Here is a 23389-nt window from a genome sequence, read left to right on the forward strand (position 1 = left end):
ATATATATTATTAAATATTGTATTAACATTAATAAATGTTAATAAATGCTCTTAAAATAACTCGTTGATAGTTCATGTTAACTCAAGTAGTTAAATAATATAAATAAATGAAACACTACTTCCATTAAATCTTTAAATTATACTTTTTTTGTATATTATATTAAAATAAAATAACCAAATATTACTGAACTAAATGTAAAAAATTTTTTTTTTATTATTATTATTTTTTATTCCAGTTAGAAACTAATTCAGGCTGTGGATGATTGGGGTTGTAGGGGTGCAGGCTGGTATGTTGGTAATATTCATTAAGCACACACACACACACACACACACACACACACACACACACACACACAGCGGCAGAAGGGCAACCCCCTGCACACTGAAGCTCTGCCCTGCTGCTGCTGTAGGGCTGGAACATTCCTGCTCTGACGAGCTGCTGAGCAATATGATCCCCTCTCTCTCTCCGTGTGTGTAGAAAAGACACTAGTAGTAGAGAGAGTGAACGTGTGCAGGGAAAAGAGAGGACTGAAGGTAAACAGTTAGACGAGTAGGGTTCACTTACTACGAACTTCCCCGGGATCTGAAGGTTTGAGTACGTACTTTCACTCCGCGGCGTGCACGCGCCTGTACGTCTGGGACAGAAAGCGAGTGAAACGGCGTATCTTTTCTATTTTTCCCCCCTGTTGTTTTGCTCTTTGCGCCCGCGTCTAATGGAGGGCCCCGTGCGGATCTGCCATCAAGAGAATGTGTTTCACTGCTAGTGTGTCCTCCTGGAAAAGGTAAGAAGCTTCACCCACCGCCGCGGACGAGCCTCTTCCGCTGAAAAGTGTTAACAGTGTGAAAAGTTCATGTGTATTCCTTTTTTCCTTCTTTCCTTGACGAGAGGCAGCTGTCTGCACTGCAGACATCATACATGAGGAGAAATTTTAAATTGCCAAGTGTTAAAATGTACTTTTGTTTTGTTCGGGAATGCGCGACTTCTGACTAAAGCGTGCAGAAGGTTTTACTAGAAGCTCGACTGGAAACTGTCTAGATGTCAAAACCTAATGTATAGATGTAATGTGCCAAGTGAAAAAGGTTTGTTTGTGCAAACATATACAGTTCTTTCCCCCAAATGTAAAGAGTCTAGAAATAAAGTTTAAATCATAGAAATCAAATTTCAAGACTTAAAACAAACTATTTGATTGTAAAAGGGCGTATATACAAAAGTGTGAGGAGTGTAGAAACAAATTTTAAAGACTGGAAACAAAATATCCAAGTAGAAGTAAATGCAGAATTGTAAAGGATGTAGAAACAACCTATGTAAACAAAACAACAAATAATTATTTTGAATGAGGGTTAAAAGTTTTAAACATGATGTGATTATGATGTGATTATGAAACAAAGTGCAAATACAAGTTTACAAAATCTAAGCGTAAAAGATTTTGTGTCGGAATGCACGAACACTCCTTTTCCCTGAGTGTGAAGTGTGTTGAAACAAACTATCTAGAGTCAGACTGTTCAAACTGTTCCAGTGTAAAAGTGGCAAGCATAAAAAACATTCCCATGAATGAAACCATTTCAGTTTTCCTTGAGTTTAAGGTGACTTGAGTTTTTTTCTTAGTTTTTTTTTCTGACAGTGATTTTAATCATAACTGTAACTGTATAAACACAACACGATGTTCCTGTTGACCTTGGGGCGCTTATAGAGTTATCTCAGTAAATATGAAAACATTAAACAATTGGACGAGTTTTTTCTCTGTGACGCGTGTTGTGTTAGGATTGTTAGTCTGGTCGTGAGCTCTGGAGTCTCTCATAGGAAAGTTTTGGCTGTTAAATATATGTTTTTGTATGTAAATGCATGCAACAATGGTCATTTCTTTACTAATGTTGCAGTTTGATGATAGCTATTGATGAAAACAAACCCCACAGTATGTATTAGTCAGACCCCAAACTCTTTGAAATGAGATACCTGTGAGACAGAATCCATTGGGTTTTTTTTTTTGTTCTGGAAAATAAAAAAGCACTAGATTGAAGATCAATGAAATAAAAACTTTTCACAGAATAGATAATCCACAGATTGGGTTATTTAAGAGTTGCATATTAAAGAACATAACATATGTACGGTAGTTGATCTGATGACCAGTTCAGTTTCAGTGTTTACAGATAAAATGTTTAAAAGCGTTTGGAAACATTTTTATTTGTTGTGGATTAAAATATAGGTTCGACTTGTGAAGATGCAACAGGCTGTGCCAGAATTAGTCATATTTTAAGGGAAAGTATATGTGTGAACCGATTCAAATATGGTTTTGAAAGCCCTTTGAGAAGATTCTCATCATTTGATTCAAATTAAAGGAAACATGTCTTTGTATAAAAACCTCTTAGCTGAAAGGTAAAACTCTCTGTAGAGTTTAAACCAACCCAAATTCATATTAAATATCTCATTATAGTCACGGTGTACTTCAGAATAGATTATACGTTTTGTATTTGAAAGGTTGATCTTGCATCTATATAAATGCATATGCCTTTGTATGTGATAAAAAATTTTTTTTTATTTGCATATTGATGTTTATGATTCCGGCAGTAGATAGAGATTTGCTTCTATGTATTGTTTCTCCTGTGGGCGTAAGGACTCTTTTGAGGTTCTGCTTCTAAAGAGGCGTAAATGGATGCCTACATGTGGCATGTGAGTGTCTTTTGTGTGATCAGAGAGGTTAGGAAAACATGACTGCTGGGTAACAAAGCCCTCATGCACTCTGCTCGGGAGAGAAAGAGACCGAGAGATCTCCAGATACCAGCACAATAAAAGTTTTAAGAAGTGCTTTCCAGGAAAAGCAAGTGGAATGAATGAATGAATGTAAGACTGACTTCTTTTCATTTTCATTTTTGCTACATTCACAGCTTTTTACAACCCCGTGCATTTAGCTGAAAATTGCTATGCAGTTACGCTGCGGTATTTTATGGGACGTGTGAAAGGCGTAGACAGAGGATAAGAGACTGTAGGACAGCGGAGTGAACTTTTATCATCAAGCCTTTAGTTTTGTCCGGGCAGGAATGTCGAGCTCGGTCGCGTATAATCCGACTGGTTCTCTTTCACCTGTTGGCTTTCCCTGTCTCTCATTCTTCAGACGATCTTGTCAGAATAAAATATGGGGAGAAAGACAACTGTGCTGATGGATTGAACATACGCGTGTCATCTCATCATAATCACTACACAACAAAATCTCACTTTGCACAGTTGGAGCTGTCGAAATCGTTTCCTGTCCCTCTGGTTAGAGATAAAACAATGTTTAGATTTCATAACCACAAATCTAAACTGCAAATATATGGTGTGTATGTATACAGATTGCTTTGGGTTTTCTAATATATCGCAGTGGTGAAGGTTTCAGTTTTGTTGTTCTGGCTGTATTTTTGGTTTGTTACTGTGCAGTTCAGGATGTTTCTCACAGCTTTTCCAAAGAGTAGTGTTGTAGAGTGACAAAAAAATGCTGCAAGAATGTTTTGATTTTATTTTGAATTGCACACATAGCTTTAAAATCGAGTGATAATTAACAATAATTAAACCTCATATATATAGCAGCAGAAATTGATTTATTCTGGGGAATCAGTTTGTTCAGATGGTAATGGAATTGTACCTTTTCAATTTGAATTCCTGCATTTTAAACCTTTTTTTAAATATCTTTGGTCCATTAGTGTAAATGTGTCTGTTAATTTAAATGCTGTTACTCTAAATACAAATCTATTGTAGTTTTGTTACCAGAAAAATACAGCTGTGAAAAAAATCAGTGTAATTACCTACTTTTCTTTAGTAACTTCTACCATAGCTAGTGTTACAGTGTTTAACCACTTTAAATTTAGTAGTTTGAACTTTCGGAAGCTACATTTTGTGTAGCTTGTAGGAAATTTATACGATTATACTTTATACTTTAATGTTGATGTTTCCCCATCCCTATATATAAAGCTTAAAAAGAGAAGGATGAAAAAGAAAGTCCTTCCTCCACTAGCTTTGATCATTTACTTTATTAAGCTTCCACATCTTGGATGGGATCTCCATTTTCTGTCTGCTACTAGTAATGATGCCCGTATGCTTCCACTGTTTCAAACAGACTTTTCTTACATAGGGGCTGCACTTAGAATCTGCTGGAGTTGACGTTCCAGAAAACATCACCCTGAATATTTTTTATTGAGGCTTTGGGCCACAGGTGGGCACCGTCAGAGAACCCACGCTCAGTTTTGATAAGTGTTGGAGGGGGACAAGCCAGCATTTCCCGTTCATTCCTATCCTTCAGTCAAATGATTGCAATGGTTTCTGAGATCACTCTTTTTTGCGCAACTTAGCATTTATCTTTCTAGATAAGTTGGACCAAGAAGTACTTTTCTTCAATTGCTTCCCCATTTTGTTTCTTTGCACGTTTGTGATCAAGCCCTCTTGGTTTCCTAATTAAATGACTTGATGACATTTTGTGTTTGTAAAGTCATGACCCATCGGTGTCCCTTCGCTAATTACGAGCATTTATAAATCATTAGCAGGGCATCGGTTATCCAGTACAGACTGTTGCTAAACGCTGCAGTTCTATTTACAGCGCTAGAATAATGTTTGGCCGTTTAGAGGGTTCTGGGTAATGATAAACACATGGGGCTGTTGAAAAGGTATGCTAAGTGGCCAATTTGAATGTAAGCATGTGTAATGGTTCGGACCCAGTGATGGCCTTTCCAGTCATTCTGGTGGTCTGTCGTAGTTTGTCGCACTTGGTGGGTTTGAAACACTGCTTTAGATCAATACACGGGCGAGCAAAAGCCCTGTATTAGTAGTTAGGACTGTGCTAATTGAGAGGGATCAGTCTGGGGCAAAAAAGACGGGCAAAGTTTCATAAAAGTGGATTGAGCAATTCAGACAAAGTTTTATGTTTTTTTTTTAATTCCATCTGTTTATATTTGGGCTGCGGGCAGGATAGAATGTAAATGCACATTAAAAGTGGGTGATGAATGTGTTTGAGTAGCTTTGAGCGGCAGTCCAGGCGTTTTAGCGTGGGAGACTTAAACGAAAGAGAGAAAGTTGGTGTATTTAGGGAGTCATCCTCTGCCCTGCCTCTGTTGCCCAACAGATGTTAGGCAGCTTTCTTTTTACCCCCGCCCTAGGCAGGGAGGGATGAAAGTGATTTTGTAGGGCTGTGTGGTTTGAAGGTTTATTTAGCTCGGGGCTATGATCTTTGCTCTCTGCACCATTCCAAGATTAACCAATGGCCGTAAATAGCGAGATGAAGAAATTAAGTTTCATATAGGGCTGGAAAATATTTTCTAAATAAATGTATATATTTTAAATATATTTTAATATTTGCAGCCAAAATACATTGTGAAATATATGGTGGATATTCAATAAATTGCCTTACTTTCATTCCATGCAGACCGGACAGATATGGTCATGCGGTGTGGCAAGCATACCGTCACACTGCATACATAATCGGTCCCATTCTGATTAGAGCGACCACCGAACAAATTTGAGGTTATTTTTAATTGGGACCATGATGTCTGATTTCGACCAGTATAAAGGATTTCATGGAGGTGGAAGATTTGATGATGGTACATTACATATACCATAACTACTGTGATACTGAGTTGGTCCACCACCCGGAATAATTGCCTTTAATCCCTGAAGCCCAGGTCTCATTAGTTTGGGTTAGCTGACAGCCGTCATCCTTCTGGAGGGCCGTAGGAATCGGAGATGGATCACTGCTGGCAGCCAAAGCTTTGCTGTGATTTAGGGCCCTGGTATTGGTGATGGATACCGTCCAGCATTTATGTACATCGCGTGAATGGTATATCGCACAGGTTTTGTTTCTAGCTCAACAGATTGTAGCAAATTTGGCTGTAAAAAGATGATCCTATCACAATGGAATTCACTAGACGCCAAGGTCGTCTCCCACTGATCTGAGGCAACAATAAGAATTAATATTTAATGATTCATTGCCCATCATACTTTTAATATCCTTAGAGTTAAACAGAAAATGTAGACACATCCTTAAAATCTACTCCCTGGTTTTTGTGCAAAATTAATTGGCATACTGCACAGAAAAGCTATGCTTTTGGATCACCTAAGAGCCCGATATCAAAATATTTTCATCTCCAGCTTTGTCATTATCCTTTTGTGGGACTGCAAGGACAGAACTAAAAGAATTACAGATTTTATCAGGAGCATGGAAAGTTAACGCTGGGTGCCATCAATTCCATTAGTCTAGCTTTTAGTGCATTAAAGATGTATTTTGACTCCTGTATGTAAATTAAAAAAGCACAATAGTACATGAAGTTTACTTTTGTGATGGGTGTTGTCATATAAAAGGAATAATTTACCCAAAAAATTTAAATTCTGTAATCATATACTCACCCTCAAGTTGCTGGTCCCCACTGAATTCCATTGTATTTAACTAAATAAAACTATGGACATTAATGGGGACCAGCATCCGTTTAGTTATCAACATCCTTCAAAATTCTGCTTTCGTGTTTAGAAGAAAAAAATCATACAGGTTTATAACAACTTTATGGACTTATGCACACTTAGCTGTTGTTGGTCAAATAAACCCAATAGACTGTAATGTCTGGGGTGAACTTCTGAACTGTATTACACATTACTGATTGTTCCCGCATTTATAAAAAGACTGGGGAGCCCTGACCCTGTGCAGAATTTAGGAAGGGTTTTCTCCATCCTCAGCACCTTCCTGTTTTCAAGATTCATTTCTCTGAGACTTCCTGAACTGCCCCTTCTTCACCAGATCCAGCCTTGAGAGCAGCCAGAACGCTTCCTTCTATCCTTTTTCTTTCTTTTTTTTTTACTTTAGCACAAGCCCAGCTATACCACAGCGTTCTATTTCAAACACTGCTGCCCATAAGCGACATCTGACATGGTTTTTCTCTGTAGCCCAGTGCCCAAGCCAGGCAACAGATCAGCAGGACTATATTAAGGAAAAAGCAACCACGGCTGGCTCTCCCCATGCTCCTGACAAACAGACTGTTTGTTTGGAAGGGCTGCATAACTGGTGGATCAGAGCCTGAGGCACTGTGGGTACTACTGTGAGGCCTGTGGTAATAAGTGCCATTTTGAGCCTCGCAACGCGGGAAGAGGCAGCCCCTCTGGGGAACAAAGTTAAAAGGTCATTTATAGAGTCTTTTTCAACTGCTTGAGGAAACAGGAATTAATTACAGGGGTAAGCCCAAAGAAAGCCATGCATTGTTACACCTCTGACCCATTCCTTTAGAACAACCCAGATTAGATTGAGATACAGGATGGGAGATGCATAATATTTATGATTCTCGGACAAACAGGCTTCCTGGTCCGTGTCTGTAAAACCTCATCCATTGGTGCTCTGAATGAGGCCTTTTATAAGCTTCCCAAATGGTGGGAAAGTATACTGCAAATGTAGTGAGTTCAAGCTGTATTATCATTATTATTATGTTGACATTTTGTAAAGGTAATGTTGGTTTTCGCACCGTCTGATGCCACTGCCTGAAATCTGCTCACCATCAGGATAAGAGAACAGCTGAAGCCTGAATATGATCGATAGTTCAAGTATCTGACAGCCAGCGATAGCAATTCAAGACAAGCACGTTTGTTGAACTCACACCACACAATTTGTTTTGTTATTTTGGAAGCACTGGAAAACATGACCTCTTGGCTTGCAGAGGGCTACAAGACAAGACAGATAAACATTTAGACAACCTAAATAGATTCAGTCAGAGGCAATGTTTGGAGTGGATATTTATTTCAGAGCCCTCAAGCTTGTACATACAAGGCAGAGAGTTGGCCTTATGTTTTGGGGGGTTTTCAACACACTCAGAAAGTATAATTCAGCCTTCACAGCCTCTTACATCTTGTTTGTTTTTGTTCTATGAGGTTAATTTGTCATTTTTGAAAAGGCACAGCATTATACCCTTAAACTAGTCAAATTCAATTCACAATGAATGTTGATAATTTTTATCTTTACATTTCTTTTCTTGGTTGAGTTTGTAGTCATATCTAGTTAGTCTTTGGCCAGCATGAATGTTAGAGTGATGTCCCTGGTCTTCAATATTTGCTAGTGAGGAAGGATTTCAACTCCTGCTGTCATCTTGTTTTTGTTTGGTACATGCTTTGAATCACAACTTCAAATATATGTCCCTGCCCTGTGAGTGCTTTTGGTCGGAGGCCAAAGACCTATCGGTGGGGCATTGAGCAGGACCTGTTGTGTAGCTGTATGTCCAGCTTAGCTGCCATGGTGATGGAGAGGTGATGGAATCCAGGAGAGCGAGGGAGGACTGAATCTGAGCTGAAGCAGAGATAGGAAAACCACTAGCTGCCTCCAACTTTTCTGCAGCGGTCATCCTTTCAAAAACTGGACTCTTGTCTTTAAATTTGCAAGAGCATCTAGACGGAAAGCGGCACAGTCAAGATTAAAACCAGCATTTCTTACATGAGCACCACAGCTTGATGAGTCTGGAACATGTTCATATAACTAGGCCACGGCTCTGACATGTTACTGTTTTGTCAAGTCAAAGCTTTTGGAATTTGAGTGCTTGGCATCTACCGGAGAAGTCATCCAATGCTCTGCTGACTCTAACAACCTCACATACACACTCATTCTCATCCTCCCGTTTGGCTGATGAATCAGACACTCTTGGCATAGCCTACCTATCAACTTTGTCTCTCAGCACACCCTCTGGGCAGACAGACCGCTGTCTCTCCTATCTGTAACATTCCTCCTCTCCATTAGAAGTACCCTTCCTGTGTGCAAACGTCCCCTCGAGGGTTCTGATTAGCTGTGAACTCAGCTGGAAGAATATTCTGTGGCTCCTACAATACCGTGGGTGTTGTTAGTTATGCATGTTGCTTTTATGCAGTTTTGGCTTCGGCCTTGTGCGGCGGGATACCCTGAGATCCATTTCCAGTGTCCGAGACAACCCTATTGAGTTTCAGTTCTCTGCCTAATCCCTGTTGTTGAAAACCTTGGGAAACGGCCCTCTTACCTCTGCACCCCTCCTATGTCACCACGTCCCCTTCCACGCCACCTCCTCCTATTCCCAGGCAAACAACAAACTCCAATTAAGAGGGTTCTTCTGTACTGTACAGGGGCTAAGGGTCTCCCTCCCACCCCGTCTCACCGGGCGATCTGTGTGTGGAGTGTTTGTGACTAAGGCCAAATTGCCTGGGGCAGGAATTAGCACTGTCTCCCTGGTCTGAGGCCTGGCACTCATGGTAAGGAGGCGGAGGTAGACCGGGTTGTTTCTGCTGAGAATCCCCCCAGGAGGAGAGAGGTGGTAAAGAGATGTGTGTGTTCTTGGTAAACAGTGCTTTGTAAGAGGTGACTGTCTGATCCCTGGGGCCTCTGTTCTCATTCCTGTCTTCTCTCCTCCCCTCCCATCTTTCCTTTCACTGTTAACCACTCCATGGTTGTCCAGGCTGTGCCCCGTTTCCCAACAAGCATCTCAAATCAGTGCTGCCTGCGCTGTGTAGACTCTGATACAATTTCCTGTCAACAGAGACTGGGGGAGGCTGGTCCGGGGAAGTAGCATCAAACTCCTAATGTAATGCCTCTTCACACACATACATACTCTCACCCACTCTTTCACTAAAGAGAGCATTTGAAGGTTATCCTCTGTTTGCCCTTTCTTTTGAGCCTTCTGGATGCTGATGAGTGCTGCCTAATTGTAGTTTGATTTCCATCTCTGCTCATAGATTAAAAAAAGAGCAAATGCTCCCTTTTTAATGCTTACTAACTTACAAATGTCTCTGACTCTCTCTCTCTCTCTCTCTCTCTCCTGTTTGTCTTCCCCTCTCTCTCTTTTTAATAATGTCTGCTCCCTTTAATCACTGTTCAGTTCAGAGGCCCAGTATTTCCATTCATTAGTCCCATCTGCATGGCCCGGAGCTGCCCTCATTCCTGCCACTTGGACCAGTAGTAGCCTGTTATAGCCGAACTTGGGTCTTCCATACTAGGCCTTGGTTCCCACCCCCTTTTGAAGTCTCTTAGACTTTCTCCCTTTCCTGACCTGTTTTGCTTGCCAGGTCTCTCTGATTGCACCAAGTCAAGACATTGTACTGTCAGTTGACTGGGAGGATTACAAGCAAGGTTCACACAGTACAAGTTTGTCTGTCGGGCATTATCTTGGGAAATGAGCTGAAGTTTGGCAAGTATTCACCTCCCGATGAATCCCTTTTTTTCCTTACTGTCACTCCCTTCCTCTCACTCTCCTATCTCCTGTTCTTCCTGCATCAGTTTTTTTGTTTTATCTCACTTACTTACGCCACCTCTCTTATTTTGTCATATTTTTCTTTTTCTTTTCTTTTTGTAACCTCCTGTATTTTTTTTTTGTTCTCCTTCATCTCTTTCTCTTTATGTGGAATGTGTGGAGAGCGGCTCCTCTGTCAGGGTTTGTGGGGGGCGAGTGTGGACAGGTTCAGAATACAGCAGGAAGATCAACCTTACCACATAGGGTCAGATCAGACTATCAGAAAAGATATTCACTCACTCTTCTTCTCCTCTTACAAACCGTTAACCCACTGTCTTCTGTAGTATGTTTTTCAGTCTCCTCCTTCTGGTGCCCCTCATGTTTCTGCTTCTTAGTGTGTCCTTATTTTATGCATTGCCTAATAACCATAGCCATATGACTCATTTGTTTGTTTAATAAGATCCATTTTGTGGATATTTTACTGCTAAGTTTATTTGTTTCTTATCCATTTAAGTTCAGGCCTCTACTTTTGTACCAGTTGTGACCTGTTCTTCTAGAGCTCTGTGGGGTCTTTTGTTCATGTTTACTCAATTTGACAGGTATCTGGGCAGGGGGCAGATGAAACTTCAAGCACTACTTGCAGAGAAAGACTCATTCTTGTTCACACTTTTTTTTATATGACTGCAGGTGCCACTTCCCGCCCCCTTTGCACACACACCTAGGGGCTTGCCAGACTGTTTATTTTCCTTGCTGTCATCCTGTGTTCTTTTCTGCTTACACTGCATCCATCTTTCTGCAAGATTGTCCCAGCATTCCAGCAGAATGTTATTGCAAAAGCTATGTGTCATATAAAGATATGAGGGTATCAGAGACACTTTTATTTTCAGTGTGGATACTCTGTTCTGCACATTAATTAATGCCTGGAAGAGTCTTGCAGAATTATTTTGCAGAATATAGAATTTTTTGAGGATGGATGTTCTTAGACTTCCTGAGGAGTCTTGTCTTCCTTCCCCGCACTTTGGCAGGATCTCAGGTATGACCCTGGTCTTGCTCCCTCATTCCAGAGAGAAAACAGAAAGGAAAAACAGTTTTTACTCTTGACAACTGATAAGGTTAGATTTATGATCATCAACTGCCTGTGGGTTTGTTGGACTGCTGTTTGATCAGGCTCTTTGGAAGCCTCTCAGAAAAACACTCAGTGTGTGTGTGTATCTTCTCTTCTGGCTTGAGAAAATCCTTAATCAAGCTTGTAAATGTAATAACAGAATAGAGAGAGGCTTGCAGGTGAAGTCTTCTGAAACTTTTGGACACTCTGGAGTAGCATGCTAGCCAAAGATCCATCCCTGTAAACAAAATACCTCTGATGACCAGAGTATGTTTTGTTTTGGGATGCTGCAGTGCAACTAGCTCCCCCACCAGGCTTTACAACTAGCTTAAGCTAATACTTTGGTCTAGAGTTTGCTGGAGAACAGCATGCTCTTTCCCACAGGAATAGGCCAGAAGCCTACCAGCCACAACCAACATGGAAATTCAGGCTAGTCTAAGCTAGGCTTGCCACGATAGACGGTGCTGACAGTGATACCGTTGTTAAGCCGCAACACCGGTTTACATCACTTGCCCACCGTGGCACCAACCCCCACCGTAATTTAGAATTTTTATAGTAATAAAAATCATTCTAGTTGAGTAAAAGAACAGACACTACAATTAAAAACTGAACGCGGCTGCTCAGTGCAGTGTGCCGAACGACAGTCGCATCACAGATCAGATTTAATTTATCACGTGAGGACAGCTGACTGACAAAAAGAGTGAGTTGAGACAGATAAGATGGCGGATTATTTCGTTTTGAAATGAAATACAAAAGCACCTGTTTGGCAGTATTTTGGATTTTGAAAAGCCTGTTGACTTTTGCCATTTATCTAAGGTGATTTTGGAAGTTTTTTTAAACATTTTTTTAAACATTTGTTTCTTATTTAATTGGTTTATTTGACATCAATGTTTATGCCATGTCTCCAAGCTTTCTTACTCGTTTTGCTAATAAACATTCTATGTTTCTTTTATTTATTTGTTTATATACTATACATGTTTACTTAGCTTATTTGTATACCTAAACTTTATGTATGTTATTTGTTATTTTATATTAGGCATAGCCTTCCCTATAGCATGGTGTATTTTTATTTGTTTTGTTAATAAAAGTTATATGTTTTATATACAAGTGAGTTTGATGTTGTATTTTGTTGTTGCATTCAAGCAATTGACGCCGAACTGCCGCTAATTCAGAAGTGAAAGTAAAATGCACACTGTGTTTTTAAGCGAATTAAAGCGAGGAAAAGAGGGAAAATTCTAACGAACTATATGAAAAGTAAAAGCGAGGAAAAGAGTGAACGCCCCGCCCCCACGGTGATATCGGTATTACCGGTGTTGTAACGCGTTGATTAACTGGTGGGAAAATTTCCTCACCATGGGAAAATTTCCTCACCATCACAACCCTAGTCTAGGCTGATCTTTTTATAAGGAAAACTTTGGACATCAGCTGTGCAACATGACCAATACCCTTAATTTTAATTAAAGTGTGTAATCGAGCTAAACATGAAGCTAACAATAAAATTTCATGTCCGTTAATGTTTTTGTTAATTGATTTCCTAGGAAATTCAGCCAAATGTATCTCTTGATTGTAGATTGATCATGATTCTTGTTGGTCAAAGCTGTTTCATACTTTTAAGCAGGTTCTTCTACCAAGGATTGGATAGCCGATAGTTCCATAGCTTTATTAGCAAGCATTCTTGTTTGAGTCATTAGTAGTACAGTGATGTTACATAAATAGAGGTGCTGTCAAATTAATGTTTGTAATTCTCACTGTTTGTTAAACCCTTTGCTTCCTTCTGCACTGTTTTCTCTTTGTCCTTAATCTTCTCTTTTGATGTGGCCTATATGATGGAGATCTTCAGTAGGTATAGGGGACTTCCCTTCCCTTCTACTATCAGACATGTCTCAGCACTCCGCTACCCGCTCTGTTCCTCTCTCTCTATACTTATATCTCTGTTATTGAAGGCTCTAGACTGCTCCAATTCCCTGCTGTCTCTCTTGCCTGCATGTAGTAGTAGCTGCCTGTCTCTCTCTCTCTCTCTCTGATGGAGGACAGCAGATATCCTACAAAGTGTCTGTCTGCCCTGAGCCTAGTACATACAGGCGGATGTCAAAAGAAAGGCAAAGAGATAAAACACAGGAATGATGCTTGTGTTTCCTCGTCATGCCAGATCTGTTGCAGAGATAGGAAGAGGCGCAGCGTCACTCCTCACACCAGATATTCAGGGTTATACCCACCCCTCCAAGGGTACAAACATCGCCATCTATGTACACATGGGGCGATGTTGCCAATCTTTGCCAGTTTTTCATTCAAGGCTGTTGTTATTGTTGTAATTATATATTATTATTCTGGGAGTGAGAAGATTGTTTCCACTGATGGCATGGGGCACTGCAGAGGGCTTGTTGGGACTCGTGGACAAGACACGTTACCCTTAGAATCCATGGACTGATGAACCATGCACACACACTTGTTTATAGCCAGATCTGCTGAGTTTGACTAATCTTGGTAAAGTTTCTATGAAAAGTGTGCAGGTCAAGGTTATTTTCGTAAATGAAAACAAAAAAATAAGACAAACAATCAGTTAGAAATTTTTTTTTAACTGAAATAAAATGTAAAATCCATAATAAATAAAAAACTAAAATTAAATTAAACTAGCAACAGTTATTGAAAAACGAACTGAAATAAAATAATAATTATCAAAAATAAAGTATTCGCTTTCGTAATTAATAAGCTCTCATCCTGTGGCTGAAAATCTGACGTAGTTTAGTTTAAAACCAAACAGGCTGTATAATCTGTCTATGGCGCTTTATGCATGTGAGGTTAGCTGAGGCTGACAGCAACACCAGTTAACTGATGAATACGACAGACATGAATGATGGCAGGGGGTAGGAAACGACAGAGCCCTGTTTGGAACTATTTCTCATTTTATTCCGAAACAGGAAAAAGCAAATGCATTGTCACGCTGAATAAAACATTCAACACATACACAGAAACTCAAAAAGATTTATTCTTTAATATGTATGTTTGTTCTTATGCATGTTCATCATGTATTATGTAAATTTAAGGTGCATTTGTTTGGTTCTTTTTTGCATCTCAAACCCTTGTTATTTTTATCAAGAGTTAACTGTAATCTCTGCAAACATTACATTTTGCTGAAAATAAATGTCTTGCTTTGCTTTCTTTGGTCTACACTGGAAGTGTTCTGTTAGCTGCTAAACTATAATTACTGAAACTATAACTGAAAGTAAATAAAATAAAAACTGAATAGAAATGTGTTTGCAAAATAAAAACTAAGCTAAAACTAACAAAACCATTCATAAAAATAACTAAAACTAAACTTAAATTTAAAGCAAAATTGAAAACGATATTAAAATAAAAACTAATTAAAAAAAGCAAAACTATAATAACCTTTGTTCAGATTTATTAAACGCCCATCTGCTTTGCTTTATTTTGTGCTTGCCAAGTGCAGATCCTTTAATCACCTTGTTTTTTTTGGGGTGACCCCAAGGGGCGGGGCCACAACTGCCAGACACCCGCTGACTTTCTGCTCTCCGGTGACCCTTGACATTTGGTTTAGAGGGGGCGTTAGCAGGAGACTGGGAGAGTTTATTATTTCCTGTGTTTCCTACTTCGTCTTCCTCTTACTGGTCCCGCAGGGGGCGGGGGAGATGCTTTGTATGTATGTGCATGTTTGATTCTTGCGAAGAGTGTTTGAAGGTTTCACTGCAGCTAAAATGAATAATGGGATAATATATTCTTTCAGAATGCAACTATGGCTGTTGCGATATGGACTAAAAAAACCTATCGCGATTTCTTTTTTGTTCACATCTTTCGCATTTGTTACCGTGTGCAGTGTGTACTCTCTGATCCGTTAACATGGGCTCTGAAAAAATATGCACCACAGATGTAGTGTGTGAACCTGGCTTTACGTAGGACGATTAATTGCACAGCCTTACTATTAACTTGATTTTTAAGTCCAGCATTCGTCCAAAGGTGTTGTGGAAAGTTGCAGCATAGTTGTTAATATGCTTTTGTTTCAGCACAATGTTATGAGGGCCTTTCGCACCGCTTTAGTTCCAGAACTAAATGTACAGTACTAAAGTACTGGGATGATTTTGCGCAAACTATTTCCCAGTACCATTTAAAGGGTTGCATTCGCACCGGCAGTGTGTACTAGGAAGTGCCGGTTGACAGTGACGTCGTTTTTGTGGCGTTCAACAATGGAAACAAAGAGGAACAAAGTTAACAATAGGAGGATGGAAGATGCTGTGAATCGGAGCTGTGTTTTTGTTGTGTCTCGCAGGTTTCTCAATATTGAACATGGAATGTCGACATAAACGTAAAGAGATTGAAAGAAAGTAGAGGAGGACTTAGAATCACCAACGACAACTGGCAGTGCTACATTTGCTACAAGTGCCACCACTTCAGCGTCAGTCTATCTGTCGCTGTTCTCCATACTCCATACGTTCTCCATACGAAATAAGTTGACACAATGTTTACAGTATGTTTACACTGCGTTTTAAATCATGGTGGGTGAGGGCGTTTTGGTATGCGTTTGGCCAATCAATGTCTAAGCGCGGCACGTTTAGTATCAGCTGTGCTGGTTAGACCCTGCTCTGGAGTAGGAGCTAATTTGGTTCTGTAAAAAGCCAGTCCGGTGCTAAAATTGCAACCAGTTCGGGCGGTGTGAAAATGCCAAAAAGTGGGTAGTTCCACAATTAGTTCTGTTACTATGAAAAGGTTCCCGTGGTGTGAAAGGGCCTATAGTTGCCAAGAGGGCATTATTTTGGTGGATACTAGGGTGTTTTGAATAGTTGTTAGGTGGTTGACCAAAAAGCCCTCTCCTGACTTTGGATCCAAGATACAGTATAACTCTAATTTGTGCTTCAGTGTAATGGGATTTTTCTTTTTGCTTATTTTATTGTCCATTAATTAAGTCAGCTGTCAGGTTTTTAATACGCTATAAGACATTTTATCTAATAATGCCGCTTATTAAAGCAAGCACTGCTCAAGAAAAACATTTAAAAGGAATAAGCGAAATAAGAGAAGTATTTAGTAAGCTTGAATGCGAGTAAATTTGAGCGTGTGTGTCCTGTCACAGACCTGTTCAGCTTTAGTGGTCTCACCCAGACATAACCTCTTTAATTTGACCCAATCGAGTGGCCTGTCCTTTGGGCTGATGTTGGGTGAATATCACAGCTGGGCGGCCATTGTCCGCCACCCCCTGGCCCAAACTAGACTCACAGACCAGGAGCCTGTGATCAAAGGCCCTCCGGATTAACGCAGCCCAGATACAGAGGACTGGCGCTAGGGGAGGGATGGGTTCAAAAGCAAAGAGGAATGCTCCTAATTACGATCCTTTCACTCTTTTCCGTGTCTCATCCTTTGGGCGCTCCCCTGGTCTTTCTTTTAGGGCGTTTGAGACTGTGTGTGAGTGTGTGAAAGCCATGTGGAGGCTCTTCAGGCTACAGTGAGTCTGTGAGAAAGCAATGCACTGTGACAGGATAGTGATATTAAGAGTAGACCACAAGCAGACTCTTCAAATGCAGTTTCGTGCATCGGAGATGGGTTGAAATGAAGAGGCAAAAGAGAGCAAGGGAGAAGGATTGTAGGTTGAGGGTGGGTGAGAGGGCGTAGAAGTTCAGGAATTTCTGTTTCACTGGAGAAGCGCTCTGTGGGAATGGGTCGTAGATCAGCAGAAGGAAATTTCTCTTTGGGGGAAGGCTGTACGAGATCAAGGCGTGTGTAAGGGAATGTGTCATAAAGGTTATTGAAAGTGTTGTTTAGGATTAACTGGGAAATGTTAAGTTTTGTAACTCCCACAAGCTGAACTCCTTGACCAGCTATAGATAGAAGATGAAAACAGTCCTATCTGCTTTTTGAGGGGAAGTGTGCTGTGACCTTTCAAAGTGGTTTGTATGTGTGTTTTATAATTAAACAATAATAATATGAGCTCAAAATTCCTACAAACTTGCATTAAAACTGCAGTCGGTAATTTTTTACGCTCTAGCGGTTAATAAACAGAACTGCTTGCGTCTTGCGGAAGGACATCATAGCCGGAACTACTTCTCTCTGTTTATGTCTTTGAAGAATCACAAAGGTACTGGGTTACTCCGCCGCGGTACCCCCGAAGCAATCTAAAATAGTCCGAATATAAACACTTATTATAGGTGCACCCTAGTGATTCAGGACAAGCTATAAACACGGTTTGGAAAATGGATTCATGGTGTACTCGCTTATTATATACATTTTTCTACATTTTGAACACAAATAAAGTTACGGACCGCAGCTCTGATTGGTTGTTTCTTATCGGGAGCGATGGATTTCTGCAAATGGCAATAGGAGCACTGGGAGGAACCAGAGGAGCTTGATTTTTTCACAGATTATCTGTCTCATATTCTACTGTCAGGACATAATGACAGGTTTAACAAATATGTAAAAAATATATTTTTACAAAAGTTACCTACTGCAGCTTTAAAGGAGTGAAATAAACCATATCTTTGGACCAAAGTGTTGGAGAGACGCACCATATCAACCAACTAGTGATCCACTAAATCTATTTTGATCATACTTTCTGTTCGTGCTTTGACAAATGCAACTGTATTTAAGTACACTTTACAGAATTATGAAGAATTGTGTATTTTTCATCTATAATCAACACAAAATATTTGGCAAAGTGTTCATATTTTATGTTTTGCTGGTAACACCCTTTGTTGTTATAACTGTTGCATAAACCATGTTAAACTGTCATTGATCATGTTCAGTCTTTTCAAATATTGTATTGCCCAATATTTCTTTTGTATGTGTTCCAGGTGTGCAGTGTGTGTGGAGGGGGTGTGTGTGAGGCCCCAGGTTAGTGCACAGAGGTGAAACAGCGTCATGGAGGACAGTGGCCTGAGATTATTGTCTGCTGTGCTGTGCATCTGCCAAACCCTGCTCCTCAACTGCCCTTGTTAGTAACACACTAGCATTTAAAACATTAGCACACACCTGTGTCAAGCCATTGCAACTGAAATGCTAATTGAGAAGTGACATTAAACATCATCTCAGCAAGCTGTTGGAGGAATATTTACATATTATGGCCTGTTGATCTATTTCTTTTCTTTTATCCCAATGTCTCTCTCCTTTAGCTGTCCTGTCTCTCTCTTTTCGTGTGGAGCCTCTCTCTGTGGTACAGAAGCAGGGTAGTGCGGTCCACCTGCATTGCACAGCGCATCCAGCCACTGCCAGAATCAGCTGGCTTTTTCAGGGTCAACCACTAGACCCTAGCCACCAGTCTGGAGTGGAACTTAGTCCAGGGTCCCTTTCTCTGTCATCTCTCCAATCAGCTCTCACAGGCTCCTACCAGTGCTTGGCACAGTCCGAGACAGGCTCCATCATCAGCCGGCATGCACGAGTTCGCATTGCAGGTAGGCACACTTGATCACAGGCATAGTATGCTGGCAAATACACTTTAAGAACAACACTCTTACAAGACTGCACTTCAAAGAGGTCGCTGGATAAGAAAGACAGGAAGTATCAGAAGGCGGATTTCTCGAGCCATTAACACTGTTAGAACGGCCAACCGTTGATGACTGTTGGAGGGGAAGGAAATGGTTCTTTCTTTTCAGTCTGGCACTTATCCAGACACCTCTTCAGCAGTATCCTTAATGAGCCTGGGGCCTTCCTGTGTCGTACTGAGAGCTGATGCCGGGAAGGGCGCCCTAGCGGACGCAAACCCCCCGGCGGCCGACCCAGGGCCTGATCAGGGTTGCAGATAAGGCTGCATTATTCAGTGGAAAGCACATGTTCTCTGCCACTCACGATCCAATATAAACACCTCTTTGACAGAAGGTCTTTGTGATGCAATGAGTATACCAGTTTATTGCACAGCTCTCACAAATGTTTGATTCTGATCAGTCAGATGCCACATTCATTGGTCAGATATTTTGTAGAATGATTGCTAAACTATATAATTGACTATTGTGTCAAAGGTAACCAGTTATGAAACTAGCTGTTCTAGTTCAGTTTCTCTCATATCACTACACAGCTTCTTTCTTCAACTGAAAATCATTACTTGGTCATGATAAAAGTTACTTTACATCTGTTGCTTGGATGCGTCTGAACGCTCTTTTGATTTCTTCATTCAGATATTGAGAGGTTTGCCGAGACCCATCGGAGGACATTTACTGTAAACAAGGGCGAAACTGCTTTTATCGAATGCCCACTTCCTCGCAGCAACCCACCTGCTCTCCCACGTTTCCGGATACGGGGGAAATGGCTGGAACAGTCAACAGGTACAGACTAGACAGCTTCAAATGCTAAACCCTCCAGAAACACATTAATATACAGTTGAACACTTTGAGATATTGTTTCTTTTGTCTGTTTTTCAGACGAGTATTTAATCCTGCCTTCCGGGACCCTTCAGATTGTCTCAGTGTCTTCAGAACATCAGGGCATGTATAAGTGTGGTGCTTATAACCCTTTAACCCGAGAGACTCAAGTAGAGGCTCATGGCACTAAACTCATAGTCAGAGGTGGGTTGAGCGAACTCTATTCGTTTTTCTAGGTACCACAAAGATTTGAGTTGCACTTCACATGAAGTTCATTCTGTATAAGTTTTGCTATAAAATCAGCTGCTGTATATTCTGAGATGTTTTTTCTGTTGTTAGATAATGGGTGTATACTGTTATTTAAAATATTTATATTTCTGAATGAAGGAATAATATGCTTGAACGCTTTCTCTTCATGTAGATTCAGAAGATCCTTCACCTGTAAGGATCATCTATCCCATCTCCTCTCGCAATCTTACAGTGGACCAATCAGGATCTCTGACGCTTGAGTGTGTCGTATCAGGAAGTCGTTCTTCAAAGGTCAAATGGATTAAAGATGGAGTGGAGCTTTCCTTGAGCTCCAAATGGATGTTGTTGCAAAGCAACCTGGTGTTGAATGATGTTCAGCTGAGTGATGGAGGACATTATTGCTGCTCTGTTCTGACTGATCATGGAGCTGTGGTCAGTGTCAACTACACTGTGAATGTGCTTGGTAAGGAATTTACATTAATATCCCTTTATGTTACCAAGGTTTGGGACTGCTTAATCAATGTAGTTCAGGTTCTCTTCAACCTCAACAGCTTTTGTATGGAAGCACTGGGTACTGTTCCTTGCATGAAGGGTCTGAATTATTCTGTCTCATTCAGCTGTGAAATTCCGAATTTCCAATCTTCATATGTAGGAAATATGCAGTAAAATGGCACAAGATGTCCAACTTGGAAACATTATAACCTCAACAGATGCTATCATTACCATTTTTGTTTTTTATGCATACTTCCTAACAAGGATGTTGGAAATATTCAGTAGGAATATCCCATAAAAAATGTAGAAAGGAACACATAATTAGTAGTTTATGAAGAATAGTTGTATAATTTCTTTTGTATATATTAACTCCAGCACCTCCACTCTTTACAGCACAAGTAAGCATCCTGCAAGGTTTGTCAGATCAGGCTGTGACAGAGGGCTCCTCCGTGAGATTTACCTGTGCTGCCAATGGTAGTCCAACCCCAAACATCACATGGTTCCTCAACTCCGCCCCTCTTGCTACTTCACCCCGCCTTCAAATTACTGGCCCCTCCCTTCAAATCTCTTCAGTAATGGTTCAAGATCAAGGAATCTACCAGTGCCTGTTTGACAACGGAATTAGCTCTGCACAATCAGTGGGAAAACTCAGTGTCCAATCAGGTAAGACGATGCTTCAGTGCACACTATCATCCAGATCACCTTAATAAAAGCCTGGCAACTACCAACAACACCCTGGATAATCTTTAAAAGGTAGTAGAATTAGCCGTAGATACAGGTTTTCCGTACAGTGTGTTGGGACGGTATATTCTTCCAGCAGGGCAGAGAGTTTAGCTGGAGTTTGGCTGGAAAAGGAGGAGCTGGGGTGGGTGTATTTGGCTGGTAATGAGAAGGCTGTGAGAGTGAGCTTTGTGTGTGCTGTTTGGGATAAGCTCTTGGACAGCGGAATGTAAGGAGTAACTGCACAAGGTTATGACGAGTACCAGACCACCCTGCTGTCAACATCACACACAACTAGCCCTATATTTATTACATTTATTACACATCTCTCTCACACACACAACCCTCCCCTGCCCTCCTCTGAGGCTATTCCTCAGCCTTGCACTGTGTCTCCAAACATGATTGATAAGCTTAGAGATATGCGGACTTTAGAATAGATAAAACATGACGGAGGTCTTTTCCAAATGTTGGCTCGTATCGCTTTTTTCCTGGCTCGGCTACAAGAGTGATTTACTTCGCACTGATAAAATGCAGGTCATTGTAAAAGTAGAGTTGTTTATGTTTAACGGCAAGAATTGAGATAGATGCGTGATCCGTAGGCTGCTGGAAAAAGAAGAAACGGCGTTAGACCTAATCAGCTCTGGGCGTGTGAAAACAAGTTGTAGATTTAATGCTTTAGATTTAGTTGAGGATACTGACCTAGACACCATAAAAAGTCTTGATGCAAAGTCTGAGTTTTTTTTTTTTTTTTTAGCCAGATGGTTTTAGTACCCGTAACCAATGAATGAGGCTCCAGTACTGTTTGTGCAATTGAAATGAATTATACATAAAATTGTCTTGTGGGTGACAGAACAGTTAAAGGGATAGTTAACCCAAAAATTCATTAATTCATTAATTTCTCATCTTTATGTTGTACCAAACCTGTCAGACTGACACGCTCAAGGCCCAGCAGTGTAGAAAGGATATCAAAATAAATCAAATTGTGAACGGGCATCGAAAACTGAAATGGAAGAGAAGGAATTGTTGAATTTTTTCTTTGCACAAAAAAAGGGATTCTCGTAGCTTCATAACATTAGGGTTGAACTACTGATATCACATGAACTATTTTAACGATGTCCTTACTACCTCTCAGGGCCTTGCACGTGATAGTTGCAAAGCTGTCTATGCAGGGACAAAGCTCTTGGATTTCATCAAAAATATCTTAATTTGTCTTGTGACGATGAACAAAGGTCTTAAGGTTTCGAATGACAAGTAGGATGAGTAATTAATGACAGAATTTTTCATTTTTGGGTGAACTATCCCTTAAAAACAACATTATGTCAGTCCCACTAGTAACCACACTTGCAGTCTGTGCCCTTGACCACTTGTCTACTTCTATAAACACGGAAATGTGCCAAGTAAGCATGAAGACAGTAACATTTGCAAACATTTTACAAAATACACATACCAATCTCTGCACCAAGAAAAGGTTACGTTTTGCTACCAAACTGTATGTAACTTGCACTGTATGTAGAGTGTTTCTGAAATTCTTATGGCAGGTGAGTTCCTTAACTTTAATGATAGATTACATTAAACTTAGCCTTAAATAATGTTCCTAAGTGGTTTTAGAGATGATGTGGACTTAATAGTGTGTGTTGAGGGCACTGAGGTCTGGCATTTTTCAGATCTGGGACAGTCTTGTGCAATTCCAGATGTGTGCACGCAAGTGTTGGTATTGGGACAGGCCCACAGGCTTTCTTTAAAGGTGGACCTGGAGTCACTTTTCAGTGTAGTCAAAAATATAAAAGATTAGTACACTTCATTCATTTCAGATACCAGGTGTAAGACCGTGGCTTTCCCATAAAGCATTCATGGTTTGCCCTATGGCTCAAACAGGACATGATTGGAAGGTGGGTTTGTGAGCTGGTGAAGGGCTCTGATTCGCTCTGGTATTTTAATGGCCAAAGGGTGGAATGTGTGGCGGCTGGCGTCGGGCCCAGTTTGAGCTCTAGAGTTACTGACTCTGGGGCTGTTTGTTTTGTAAGGTAAACCAGTGCCACACATCCAACAACTACGAATGAGAGACCTTAAGAACCAGCAACAAACCTCACCTCTCCTACAACTGCTCTTCAGCTGTTAAGCTAGGATTACTCAATTGCTATCTGACGCTTACTCTGAATGTATACAACAGTATACAACATGCACAGTGAACAGCTATTCGCACATAACAAGGAATCCAAATCTAAATGAGTTTGTTGCCTTTCACTAAATCCAAGTTCATAAACTTTCTGCTCAGATGATCCGCTGCCAAGCCAGTGTCATAAGCACAGATTCCCAAGTGGGCCATTCTGGTGGGGTTTAATAAAAATAAATC

At 40.5% G+C, this 23389-nt stretch overlaps 1 protein-coding gene across 1 annotated transcript in view; it reads left to right on the forward strand.

Annotated features, from left to right (window-relative positions):
* Positions 1-388: 388 nt before the first annotated feature.
* The window catches only part of LOC113118688 (cell adhesion molecule-related/down-regulated by oncogenes-like), a 38876-nt gene continuing 15875 nt past the window's right edge, over positions 389-23389 (forward strand). The window contains exons 1-7 of the mRNA XM_026288055.1: positions 389-782; positions 18076-18215; positions 18394-18672; positions 19393-19539; positions 19636-19779; positions 19997-20287; positions 20710-20979. Of these exons, the coding sequence (XP_026143840.1) occupies positions 18143-18215; positions 18394-18672; positions 19393-19539; positions 19636-19779; positions 19997-20287; positions 20710-20979 (1204 nt within the window). The 5' untranslated portion in view covers positions 389-782; positions 18076-18142. The remainder of the gene's footprint in view (positions 783-18075; positions 18216-18393; positions 18673-19392; positions 19540-19635; positions 19780-19996; positions 20288-20709; positions 20980-23389) is intronic.

This window comes from Carassius auratus, chromosome 18, assembly GCF_003368295.1.
Source record: "Carassius auratus strain Wakin chromosome 18, ASM336829v1, whole genome shotgun sequence".
Taxonomy (NCBI): Eukaryota; Metazoa; Chordata; class Actinopteri; order Cypriniformes; family Cyprinidae; genus Carassius; species Carassius auratus.